Source organism: Etheostoma cragini, chromosome 2 (genome assembly GCF_013103735.1).
Source record: "Etheostoma cragini isolate CJK2018 chromosome 2, CSU_Ecrag_1.0, whole genome shotgun sequence".
NCBI lineage: Eukaryota > Metazoa > Chordata > Actinopteri > Perciformes > Percidae > Etheostoma > Etheostoma cragini.
The window spans coordinates 11,142,327-11,154,490 of record NC_048408.1 but is presented as its reverse complement, the minus strand read 5'-3'; the positions used below and the strand labels follow the sequence as shown (position 1 = coordinate 11,154,490).

At 38.0% G+C, this 12,164-nt stretch overlaps 1 protein-coding gene across 4 annotated transcripts in view; it reads left to right on the top strand.

The window, feature by feature from the left end:
- Nucleotides 1-12,164, top strand: part of arhgap10 (Rho GTPase activating protein 10) — a 49,523-nt gene that overhangs the window by 20,065 nt on the left and 17,294 nt on the right. For all 4 annotated transcript variants that reach the window (XM_034857646.1, XM_034857654.1, XM_034857663.1 and 1 more), the window contains 10 exons: nt 212-318; nt 436-530; nt 1,273-1,354; nt 1,555-1,597; nt 1,698-1,766; nt 2,296-2,370; nt 5,493-5,577; nt 7,405-7,463; nt 9,353-9,458; nt 11,373-11,532. In XM_034857646.1, the coding sequence (XP_034713537.1) occupies nt 212-318; nt 436-530; nt 1,273-1,354; nt 1,555-1,597; nt 1,698-1,766; nt 2,296-2,370; nt 5,493-5,577; nt 7,405-7,463; nt 9,353-9,458; nt 11,373-11,532 (881 nt within the window). The remainder of the gene's footprint in view (nt 1-211; nt 319-435; nt 531-1,272; nt 1,355-1,554; nt 1,598-1,697; nt 1,767-2,295; nt 2,371-5,492; nt 5,578-7,404; nt 7,464-9,352; nt 9,459-11,372; nt 11,533-12,164) is intronic.

The window sequence follows — 12,164 nt, the reverse complement described above, 5'->3', positions numbered from 1 at the left end:
AAACAGGAAAGTTTGGACAAACTAATAATAATATAATTATTTTTACATTGCTATTACAAACAAAACATGGAGGTAGAAATTCATTGTTAAGCAGCAGTAGCGATCCTCCTGCAAAAATGTTCATGGAATACAGGAAAAGTGAGCAATTCTTTAGCAATAATAATTGTTATGATCCAAACAGTGCTGAATGTCTGTGATACCATTTCTCCAGGGCCACCTCCATTTGGTTCAAGTTGGGTCAAGCGCTATAGCACCTATGTCAAAGAGCAGAAAATTCTGCACATGGTGACTTTTGACCACAGATCTGGTGGCAAGATTGTGAGTAGTAATATAACACATATAGAAAACACTTTTCAGAACAACATGCTATTTTTCTGATTCTTCTTTTGTCACTGCAACATTCTGTACTGTAAAGTTTGCTTCTTTTGTTTTCAGGGAGAGACAGAGTCTGTCACGCTCAAATCCTGTCTCCGCAAAACAACAGACATGTTGGACAGGAGGTTCTGCTTAGAACTTGACATAACAGATCGGTAAATCATTACCTAACACTGTTTCTCAAACAAACTGTAATGATGTGCTTGTTGTTGCAGGTAACAATTCACATAATGCTACAACTGACAGTTACTTTTCTCCTCAATGATTCTTGCTGAAACACAATGCAAAATCATCTCATCTCAGCAGCCAAAAGGACTTAGATTATCTGCTATGATATACACACTAACCGTTTTGCTAAAGATCTTAGCTCCACACACTTGCTGATTACTGATTGCTGCTTGTTGCTCTATGTGTTTTGGACTGCAGAGGGCAGGGCAGCAGGATTTGTGTTGGAGGGGTGCCCCCACACACTTAGCGGGGAGGATTGTCACACACTGCTGTGCCCTCCTGTAATGAATGTCCTATTCTGGCACACAACTTAACTCTGCCCTGCCCTGTAGTATTAATAGTAGAGCATTACCCCAGATTTAGTATGGAAATTCAAGTCCACACATCCATTAAGATTGGGAAGAGTAACTTGATATCCATCTGAACCTACATGACTGCAGGTCTCATAATCCAGATGGCATGACTAATAGTATTTGTAGTTACTGCAAATCCAAGGTGCAATTGTGCCCTTGGCAAAGGGTGTATTTGTTCAATGATTGCTGAAGCACATTATGATAGTTTATATTGACACTGACATCTCCTAATGCCTTACTGCACTGTACCTCTAAGGCTTTGCTGATGGTGACAGTGGTATGGCTCTAATGCTGATGTGGTATGGCTCTATTTCAGGCCAGGCACGGTGCTAACAGTACAGGCTCTGTCAGAGGATGACCACAAGTTCTGGATGCAAGCCATGGGTGGGAAGGAGCCTGTGAGTCAGCTGCCTGCATCATCCACCACTCACACGTTGCTCATGTAGCCCCATTGTGTTCTCTTTAACTGCCATCTCATAAAAACTATTTATTTTAGTTTGATAAAACTGCGAATAACTGGATAGCAAATGACTTAAACATAATTGACAAACTTTAAAATGTCATTAAGATGTTTGTTTTTTGTTAATTTGTTTAACAGGTGGGACGCTTTCTTGGGAGGACCTATTCTAAAGAAAGAGGAAGTAAGTAATAGATTTTGTATCTGTAAAGGAATACCATTAAGTTTAATGAGCGCAATAGCTTCCCCATATTTTAACTTTTTTTTTCTTCTTCCGCCTGCAGTTGATGCCCAGCTGGATGATGTGGGTTTGAGTTTTATCAAGAACTCGATCAGCGCCATAGAGAAGAGAGGTGAGCTTCAGATATGTACATATAGGAAAGCTCAAAAAAAGATGATTTATTTGGGAAAATTTAAGATGAGAATAGGTGGGTAAACAGGTAACAGGGCTACAGTATCTTCTCTGTACACAAGGGGGCAGACTTGCTCCACTATTCAAACAATAGGCTGCCTGGCAGTGTGTACTGTAGATATTAAGTTTCATTTTGTAGCTCTGAAGTTCTTATTAATTTGCTTTAGTCTTCACATGCTTGTCTGACCTTTTTGTCAGTAAAAACACTTCAAAAACAGAACAATACTGTATTCAAAGGGTTATCTGTCTTCCTTGGTTAAATTGCAATGACATTCATATATTTCCACATTAATGTACAGGGTTGTTGTATATATATGATATTGTGTCCTTAATTGTTTTAAGGAAATGACATTGTTTGGTTTTGTTTGCCTTTTCTTTAACTGCTTGCTTTGCTTTTATTTTCCCTGTAGTGCCCTTTATAAGAAACAGTGCTACGGAAATAAAGTTTCGGTATTGTTATTACTTATTAGGTATTGATGACCAAGGCCTGTACAGAGTTGTTGGGGTAAACTCCAAGGTCCAGAAGCTCCTCTTATTAATGATTGGTAAGTTAAAGTACTGTATTCTTATTTTTCTGCCCTGAAAATATATTATGCATAGAGAGTTGCTGGTAAGAGCTCAGTAAAGTTAACATCTTAATTGCAATGCTTCTTCACTATTTCTTTGATATTGGGTTTCCCCAGTTAGTTGAATGTGCTGATGTAATGGATGTGTCTGTCAATTTTAAAAAGATAGTGACTGACAAACATTTGTGCAACAAGTGCCTGGGTGTATCTTTGCCCATTTCCAAATCAGTTTTATATCCCGCAGACAACCAGACCTGGTCCCTCCCGTCTACTTTTTGGCTTTTGCATCATTGTCACACCGCTAAAACTGTAAATCAGTCGTCTTCTCAATTTCCTTTATGCCTCTCACTTGTCTTGAATCCTTTTCACTCTACTTCTTTTCTATAGAGCTTGTTCTTTGCCCGTTCCATTGCTCTCTGTCTGTTCTCTGGTTTCCTGCCGTATCCAGTAGACAAAAGGCTCATTTTCAGCTCTGTGTTCAGAATGACAACAAACTCAGGCAGCCGCCACTGTCTGTCTCAACTTCCTACCCAAAACCTTTCAGCCTCCCAATCTGCCGACTCATGCTGTGGACTACATTAACACTCTGCTGCGGCACTCTAAGAAGTTTATTTAAAGCTTGAATACAGCAAAAGAATTGTTTGTCTGTGGGCTAGACATTCCACATATTATTGTGAATTAGTGGACAATACAGGGAGTGCTTGCCCTTTGATGTTTGCGAAAGTTGGTTCTAGGTGTGTGCAAAAAAATCCATTCTTATTCAAATGGCAATTCAAGCTCTACCGATTCAAAATCGATTAATAGATAGATAGATAGATCGATAGATAGATACTTCATTGATCCCAAGTGGAAATTCAATGTCCCAGTAGTAACTTAACATCATTTACAACATACACATGCATCATAACAGGATGTTAAAATAACAAATAACAAACAAATCTACATATATACATACGTATTTATGCATACATTGGAAAAGTTACTACATTTACATACTGTAAATTAATCATTTTTTAATTTAGGTTTTGAATTGGAAATCGATATTGAATCAAATCGTGACATTTTCTGAATCGTACACCCCTAGCTGGTTCACTGATTGACCATGTAGAATTAGATATTTTTATTAAGCTGCCTCAAACGTAACTTATGTTTTATCCATGAAATGACAGAAGTAGTACTACTTCTACACAAGAAAACACATTCACAAACATTTCATGCATACAACAGTTCACAGTGAGTGGGTGAAGCAAGCTTTAAACCCTGAAGAAAGACTTTGGATCCTCCCACTCCTCCTCCTTTTCATCTCTCACCCACCGACATGGCCAGGGTCCAATCAGAGAGGACAGAGTGATAGAAAAGAGTCTCCCATCATATTACATTACAAACAAAGAGAGCGGAAGCTATTGAATGTCAGGCAACAATATAACAGGAAGAAGACTGTAAAAGTGAACTGCATTCTGTTTGTGACCTGTCCCTTGTACAGTATGTGGTGTTAGTCAGGATACGGCTATCCCAGTTGCTGAGTTAGACTTCTTAGTTCTATAGATATAATTGCAAAGTGAGGCAAAATTGAGGAATGTTGTGGGTTGTTTCCAAAGAACTACTTGATACATTCCACATTTCCATGGTTTAAGGCAGAAATGACCATTAATGTATTAATGATCTGTCCAAATATGGTGGACCATTTATTCCAGAGAGCTGACTAGATGCCTAAAAGGTTTATGTTCCTTCCTACTTCTGTTAAATCATCTCGGTTCAAAACAATATCTTCAAACAACTCTTGATAACTTTAAAGGGTTAGTTCATTTAAATGACCAGAAACATAGTTCTCTTCAGTGGCGCCCCTGGCACTGTGGCTAGTGGGCTCGCCTCAGGGTGTCACACACTACAGACACACTGTTCCTTTTAACTGTTGGCATCCACTCCACATCTTCACCTCTCACCTGGTACCGTTCAACTAGCCCACAGCTCACATGTCACACATCCATGCGTTACTTTCCTTGATGATACTGCAGATTTCTACACCCATTGTTTTTTGGGGTTGAGGTCAATACATGATATTCGGTTAAGGTCATCTTGGATTTGCTATCACACTGATTGGACCAAGCTGTCAGTCCACTTATCCATCTTTGAAAATGTGTGATAGTCATGACATTTCTTATAGTTTAATAGACCTTTCTGCATAATGGATTTGTATGACGAAAAATGTTTATGCATCTAAGGGTGTACATGAGCGGCAGTTCTAACTTTAGCTACTATGCTAAAGTCACCACACGGTATGGAAATGTCCCCAAGGGCTTGATGTGAATAACTAAGTTAAAATAAATTGTGTATTTAAAGTTGCTGCTGTGTTGTGGTTAGCAGTTTCATAATCAGTGCTACTCCAACTGCTGCTGCCAAAAGTTTTACATTGTGTCCTTGACCTAACCAAGTCCAAGCCTGTTAGTGCTAGAGCAGACTACAAAGCCTGTGCAGACCCCATCAATCTCAACACATACCCAGTTGCAGAGGTAGAACCTTACCTACAAACACTCTACACACAGAAACACAAGGTCTTTCTGGTTGTACTGCTAATATGAAATAAAAAAAATTAAAAAACACAGGCCACCTACCGCCCATGAAGTTAAGTTTGTGTGGTGACCTGAGCCATGGGCAGACTCACAACTCCTCACTGACACATTGCACCTGCACATCCTCTTGTTCATCTGAGGTTACTTAAAGTGTGACTATAGCCCCTTGAATTTTCAGTACTACACAACGCCGGGATCCCTGTGAAGTCAGTAAAGTAGTGAGGGATTAATTAAACTTGTAAAAAGTATAGAACCAGCAGCCATCAACAGGAGCTGTAACTTCCTTCCATATCCACTGGGGCCGGGCTAGACCCAAAACCCTAAGGCTAGTAGCACTGCTTTTATCCTCACATGGCTAATTACAAGTGACATATTTACTGTATATTATATATTTTGACTTTCTATGCTGCTTAAACACACCAAGTCTTTGGATGCTTAATGCCAAAACAGTAGTTAGCTGGTGCTTTGTGTTGTTATCTCATTCAGTGAATTTCCTAGTAAAGATATGTTTCATAATTGTGATTCATTCAGATGAGAAGAGCAACGAAGTGGAAATGTCTACCGGAGAGGACTGGGACGTTAAGACAATAACCAGTGCACTGAAGCTTTATCTGAGGTAAGGATCGGGGGAATGAAAGCCGCACATTCACACACAGACACATTAACTAATGTTTACCATCTAGAGGTGTCAAATTATTGATTTGTCAATCAACACAAAGTTATTTTTCCAGCAAAAAATAAGACTTATCTGCTGATTCTTTACTTATATATATACATATGCAATTTTAAACTGAATATCTTTGCGTTTTGGACTGCTAAAATGTTAGTTATAATTACAATATTTTCTGACATTTTATGGATAAACAATAAAATGTTAATCAATACTGAAAATTATCCTTACTTGCAGCCCTAAAACATCAGTTTCGGCCCAGTAAACAATGATGATATTGTCAATTTGCTTGTAATGTGGTTGAATTGAGTGATGTGACCACTGAACACATTTTAGGATAGTTAAGTTTTGTAATTTGTTGCCCTCGCGCTGAGGATATGACATGAATTGACCAGTCCAGAGACACTTGATTAGTACATTTTCTAAGTAAATCCACTTGTGACCTAAGACAACCCCAGTGGTTATTGGAACATTTTCTTTGCATAGCTCTTATTTGATGAATATTATAAAACCACTGTTCACCGGAATATGAAACACTCTATAGTTGTGTCTGTCTTTTGTAAAATAAGTTAATTATGCAAAGTGCTTCTGAATAATTAACCCCATTTGCAAGGTCACATTGATTACTGTATTCCTGTTGTACATTCACCAACTCTTTCCTGGTTGACAGATAGTGTGGGTGAAGTTCAAAGATGTAAATGTAGTTTAGTTGCAAGAAGCTGAGGCAGTTTTCATTGAAATGCCAATTTTTCTTTTGCAAGGATGTGTGGTTAGCCAGTAATTGAGTTGGCTTTGCTTATTTAAAGGTTATCAAAAGTAAAAGTTGCATTTTCTGAGTTTGGAATTTGCCTGTTTTTCTTAAAAACAAATACGTACAAGAAGCGTATTGTGATGTATTTAAACAAATAGCTTTTAGGACCGTCATCACAAAAACATGGTGTCATGTGTAACCTGCACACTTAAATTGTGTTCATGTATGTTCATTATGCTGTAACATGTTATCATTGGGAAAATGAACAGATTTAAATGTCAAATTGAGAAAGCAAAATATTAATTATGAACAAACGATTGTCAGCTATTTTTTCAATAATTGGTTACAGTTTCATTGAGAGTGTTAAAACATCCAATACAAATAACAACATCAAAGCTGTGTATGTTCTATTTAATTTTGCTCTTATTTTTACTCTTGTTACCTAAGTGCTACCATTAAATTGTAATACTAGTGTTTTATTTAATGTAATGTTAAGTTATTTTAAGCTTTAAGGAATCAGTTTGTTCCAGGTTGTGGGTCGTGAGACTGTCATACTCGGTCTTCTCTCGTTTCAACTCCTTAAGTGAAGGAGAGCTTTACTGTGTGTTAGTTAGCCAATACTCACAACAGCATTTAGTACTTTTTTTAAAACAGTGTTTAAGATAACATAGCATACATTGTTATGCTATATTTAACCATGCTGAGTGTTGCTCTGACTTGTCTTTTACTTTGCGTTTGTCCTGCTGGAATAAAGCAGGGTCAATCTCCTTGGTTTCCTCTGAGACTAAGTGCCTTTGGTCACTGGCCAGCTGCAGTGTGAAAGTACCTTCAGATGAACTTGGTTATCTCAAACATGTGCACCATCTAATTCCATCCCCTGGCCCTGCCACATTAATCATTGCTGTGTGCAGACTCTATAAAACAGTGTGCTGGCTATTTCTGTCCCCCTGGCTCAATCCAACTCTCACTTCTACATCTAACCCCCCCCCCCTCTTCTTTTTTCTCTTCCTATCTCTGTGAAGGAGCCTTCCTGAGCCGTTGATGACCTATGGACTTTACAAAGACTTTATTAGCCTTGCGAGTAAGTTTGACCACTTCTTATACCATTACTTCATCTGATTACAGAACCTAATCAAACAGCAGTGTACATGTGTCGTATCAGTCTGAGATGGACTTTACTTTAGGCTCTGGCAATGGTTTGTTCTTGAAAAAACAGTTAAATGACTTTCATTAACTTTTTGTTACTTTTTTTTCTCAAATGGCTAGTAGTGGCCAATCCTCTTAAGTAAAGGATTCATAGTCTAGAGCTATTGGTGTGTGTAGTGTGTGTCTTGAATGCTGATTAGGATGTATCCACAGTTAATTAAAAATTAATTAATAAAAGTGACATTTTTATTGCTATACCTTTTTATCTCTTCTTACTTGGTTTCGGAACTGTGCAGTCCCACAATCTGAGGACACTCTTGTCTTGTTTTTACATGAGATTATGAATATTTTTGCTGTGAATACTGTTTACCCTCTCTGGTTTACCAAAAAGCCTTTCAGCTGACTTCGGCGGGGACATTTTTTGACATTTCAACTATTTTACAACACTGTGCTTCTGACATCTATTAGCTGATTAAAGAACTGCCCATCTTTATCTAATGTCCACCTGTTTTAAATTGCTCCTAAAAACATGTGGCCAAATAAGCCATTCAAGTTTAAAGCTGAAAGGTTTAAGGATAAATATGCTGTTATTCGCATGCTCTCAAATTGTCCAGTGAGTGACCTTCAACAGCAATAAGACAGCATTTTATTTTCCACCCACATAACATCATTTATGTGTAAAATGTTTTTAAAGCAAGCCAAACTTGAATCTTATTACAACAAGTGCTATAATTGGATCAGGTTGACATTTTTATCATGGGCTTGCAATGCCCTCATAACGATGGGGAAAAAATGGATTAGCAACGAATTTTTTTTGATGGATGACAGCATCTATAAGCAGCTTTTTCCATGTTCAAATCCTTGTCGTTCCCATAGTAATGACGTTTTGCTAGTCTGTATATGTGTGTGTGTGTTTGTGTGTGTGGGCGGTCAGATACCCATGTGTGAGGAAATGTTTAAGAGATGATCTTGGGGGTTTTAACAGAACCTTTTATACGGTAGCGACAGTAACGCAAAGCTATCTCCTACGCCACCCTAGTGGTCCCTGCTGCCAAATTCTGGGGGGCTTTCAGACCATATATGACTTTCACACCTCTTCTTCACCTATTTAAACTGGAATGTATCATACTCCAGTCGTAGGGGGTAATGACCTCTGATTAGGGCTGGGCAATATATCAATATTATATTGATATCGTGATCTTAAACTAGATATTGTAAATAGATTTTGGATATCTTAATATCGTAAGTTGTGCCTTTTCCTGGTTGAAAGGCTGCATTACAGTAAAGTGAACTTATCAGACTGTTGTAACTGTTCTATTATTTGCCTTTACCCACTTTGTTAAAAAATATATCCACATTGATGATCATTTATCAAAAATCTAAGTGTAAAGATATTTTGTTAAAGAACCAATTGTCAGTCCTAGAATATCGCCGCAATATCGATATCGAGGTATTTGGTCAAGAATATTATATCTGATTTGCTCCCTATCACCCAGCCCTACCTCTGATCATTGTGTCCGTAAAGGGGCACTAACTTTTGCTCAATTGTTAGTTTTCCAGAATATATCCAAATAGTGTTTAGGCCTTTTAAAGTATTAGAGGGTACAAATAATCTGCTACTTACTTTTATTTGATGTTTCTGTACCCTAACCTCTGATTGTGCACTGCTCAAATCAACAGTGTATGTAGAATATCATAATATTCTTTAAATGTGTCGTTTGCTAATGTTTTACAGTATTCAAGCGCAGCTTTGTTGGCTCTTTGCCACACAGAGACATGCTTGTAGTTTAATGCCAGTGAATGGGTGCTTCTGCGTTTGAACAGAGGGTGGTAGTCCAGAGTCTCGCATCCAAGCCGTCCACTGCCTGGTCCACAAATTGCCGGAGAGGAATCGGCAAGTCCTTGGGCTGCTTATGAAGCATCTGGCCAAGTGAGTGTTCCTTGGTCACCCCCCCTCCCCCTCTCTCTCAGTTTTATCTTTCTGCTCTTCCTGTCTGTCTCCTCATTCCTCATTCTCACTCCACATGCTTTTACTCTCTTCCTCACTCACTCCCACTCTTTTCACTCCCCCTTCCCTGCTGTCACTCCATCTCCTCTCTGTCTACTCAGTGACTATTGGGTAAGAAAAATGAATGCTGCAAGCATCTTAACATTTCTTTTTTTTTGCCATTTCTTGGTGTGTTTTACAATCATTAAAAGTTGTTGTAGGAGGATTGTGTAGCCTGTTGTACCTGTTCAGCATGCCGTTTGCGCAGCAAGCCAGTGAAGTGAAATAAAGTGGACCTCTCAAATTAAGCCCTCTTTTGAGATTACGCTAAACACCCCTGGATAGACAACTATTGTGCATCACTCCATTTGTGAGATTAGATAAGAAGAAAGATTTAAGAAATAATGTTAGCTAACATTACAAGGTTTTACCTCAGCAAGCTTTTTATAAACTAAATATGAGCAAATTGAAGATAAGTAAATAATCCCTCTTCCCTGAGGCGGTGAAAGTCTGGTGGATCTTATTTCATAGAAACCCGCTGCAGAATCAGGCTCTGGTAAAAAGGCAGCGCTATTGAAATTGAATTTGGATTATCCAGCGTGAAATTCTCCAGACTGGAGAGACTTGAATATTTTTCTGAAGTTGGCGTGTGTGCATGTCCTGCAGGGAAAGGCAGCAAAGCCAGAATTTCACACTCCTATCTCAAATGGTTTCAGAGATGTTATAAATGTGAGTTGTCACCGATGTTTTTGTCTTCAAAGGCATCCTTTGAAGCTATTTAAACGGTCTCTGCAGATGCACTGCATATCATCATATGCAGTGCATGTGAGTGGGAAAATCTCTTCACCTGTTCATATAACTTTTTCTTCAAATGAAGTTTTTTTTTTCCACTCTCTTATGACCTCCTCAGAATAAGTTTCATCTGCCTAAGGTGTTCCGATTTCACAAATGATCTAGAAGACATTTAGTGAAATCTATCATTCCTCCATTTCAAATGTCATTACAGTGTTGTTAAAATAATCAAAATAGCATTCATAGTTGTTGGAATTGATAAGGAAAGCCTTATCAGTGGCATGTTTGAAACTTAAACAAGTCTAGATGCACAAATATCATTTTTGATTTAATGCTATATATAGTGCAGGGAACTACAAATGTCAATCTGTACATGCAGGACAACTTACTGTTTGGAAATAAAGGGTATTGGCTAAGATTTGCTACAGCTTACTGTTGTTGGCAAAACAGAATCAAAAAGATCAAGAAAAGGTTCAAAGTTATCCCTGATAGGATTGCTTGTTGTGAAATTATGCATTATAGGAAGAAACGATACATGCTTGAGGGTTTCCTGCAGTGCTTTTTAGCAGAAGTGAGCAACCTTGCCTAAAAGAAAGACGGCTTCTCAGTTAACATTATAAAAACGGTTACAATTTAAGAGCATGTGCAATTTTACATAATTGCCTTATATTTATTGAGTGAGATTGTCTTCTACTAACTAAATTGATCACAAGATGAGACACTGCAAAGCCTGGTGGCTTACCAGCTCTTTTAAACCGTTTACACAGGGAAAACCTGTACTGTATGTCAAGTGTGTTTATCATGCAGCAGCCAAGCAATAGTTGACATTTGCCACGATGTTTGCTCATAGACTTAATTTTTCATTTTTTCATTTTTCACAATTTCTTTTACAGCAATACATTGCAGTCCCAATACAGTAGAATTTTTCCCTGTTTCTCTTTGTTCGTATTTAATCTATCCCATTTTCTGTCAAGTTTTCAGTGATCCTTTGTGAAATATTGACATCAAGAATAAGGTAGAATCAGAGGTTATTTTTTCTGTCCTAAATTGTCCTATTTTCCTCAGTGTGGCGGCTCACAGTAAACAGAACCTGATGACCGTGGCCAACCTGGGCGTGGTGTTTGGCCCCACATTAATGAGGCCACAAGAGGACACTGTCGCTGCCATCATGGATCTTAAGTTCCAGAATATTGTGGTGGAGATTCTCATTGAGCACCATGAAAAGGTAACCGTCAAGACTGGGATTTGCCAGACATGCAGTGCAATATCGACTGTACCATCACAAAGTAATACACTTGAAAGTGAACACTATCTGAAAATTGGAATTGTCTACTTTAAATAGTACTTTAAATCTTTCAGTCAAAGTAATTAGTACCATGTCTGTAAAAGGAAAAAAAGAAGAGAAAAATAGTCTTTTTATAGCATTATGTTCAATTTTCTCCTAAAATTTTGGTTTTGTATTGAACAAATCTTTACTACACTGACTGTACCTTTTATGTTTCATTCTGGTATTTTGTGTGTAATTGTGTTTCCACTTGCCATCCAATTATATTTACTAAAAGCTAGACACCCTGAGCAACAAGGTGCAATGATAACACCAAACCAAATTTGAATCAGGGGACATGACATTCGTAAGCTGCACACAATACCTCTGTGTTTATCTACCTGGGTGGTGTGTAATTACATGGTTTTATAGGATAAAAATGTGCACGCAATGCAAAAGGTTTGGCGTTTGGAAGTCCTGGTCTCAGCACCGAGCGCTTTCTTCCTGTTGTTGTCTACTGTCTGAGATATTCTCTTCTGTATGTCCTGTTTGTTAAGGCTATTTAGACTTATGTTTATTTTACATAAAAATCA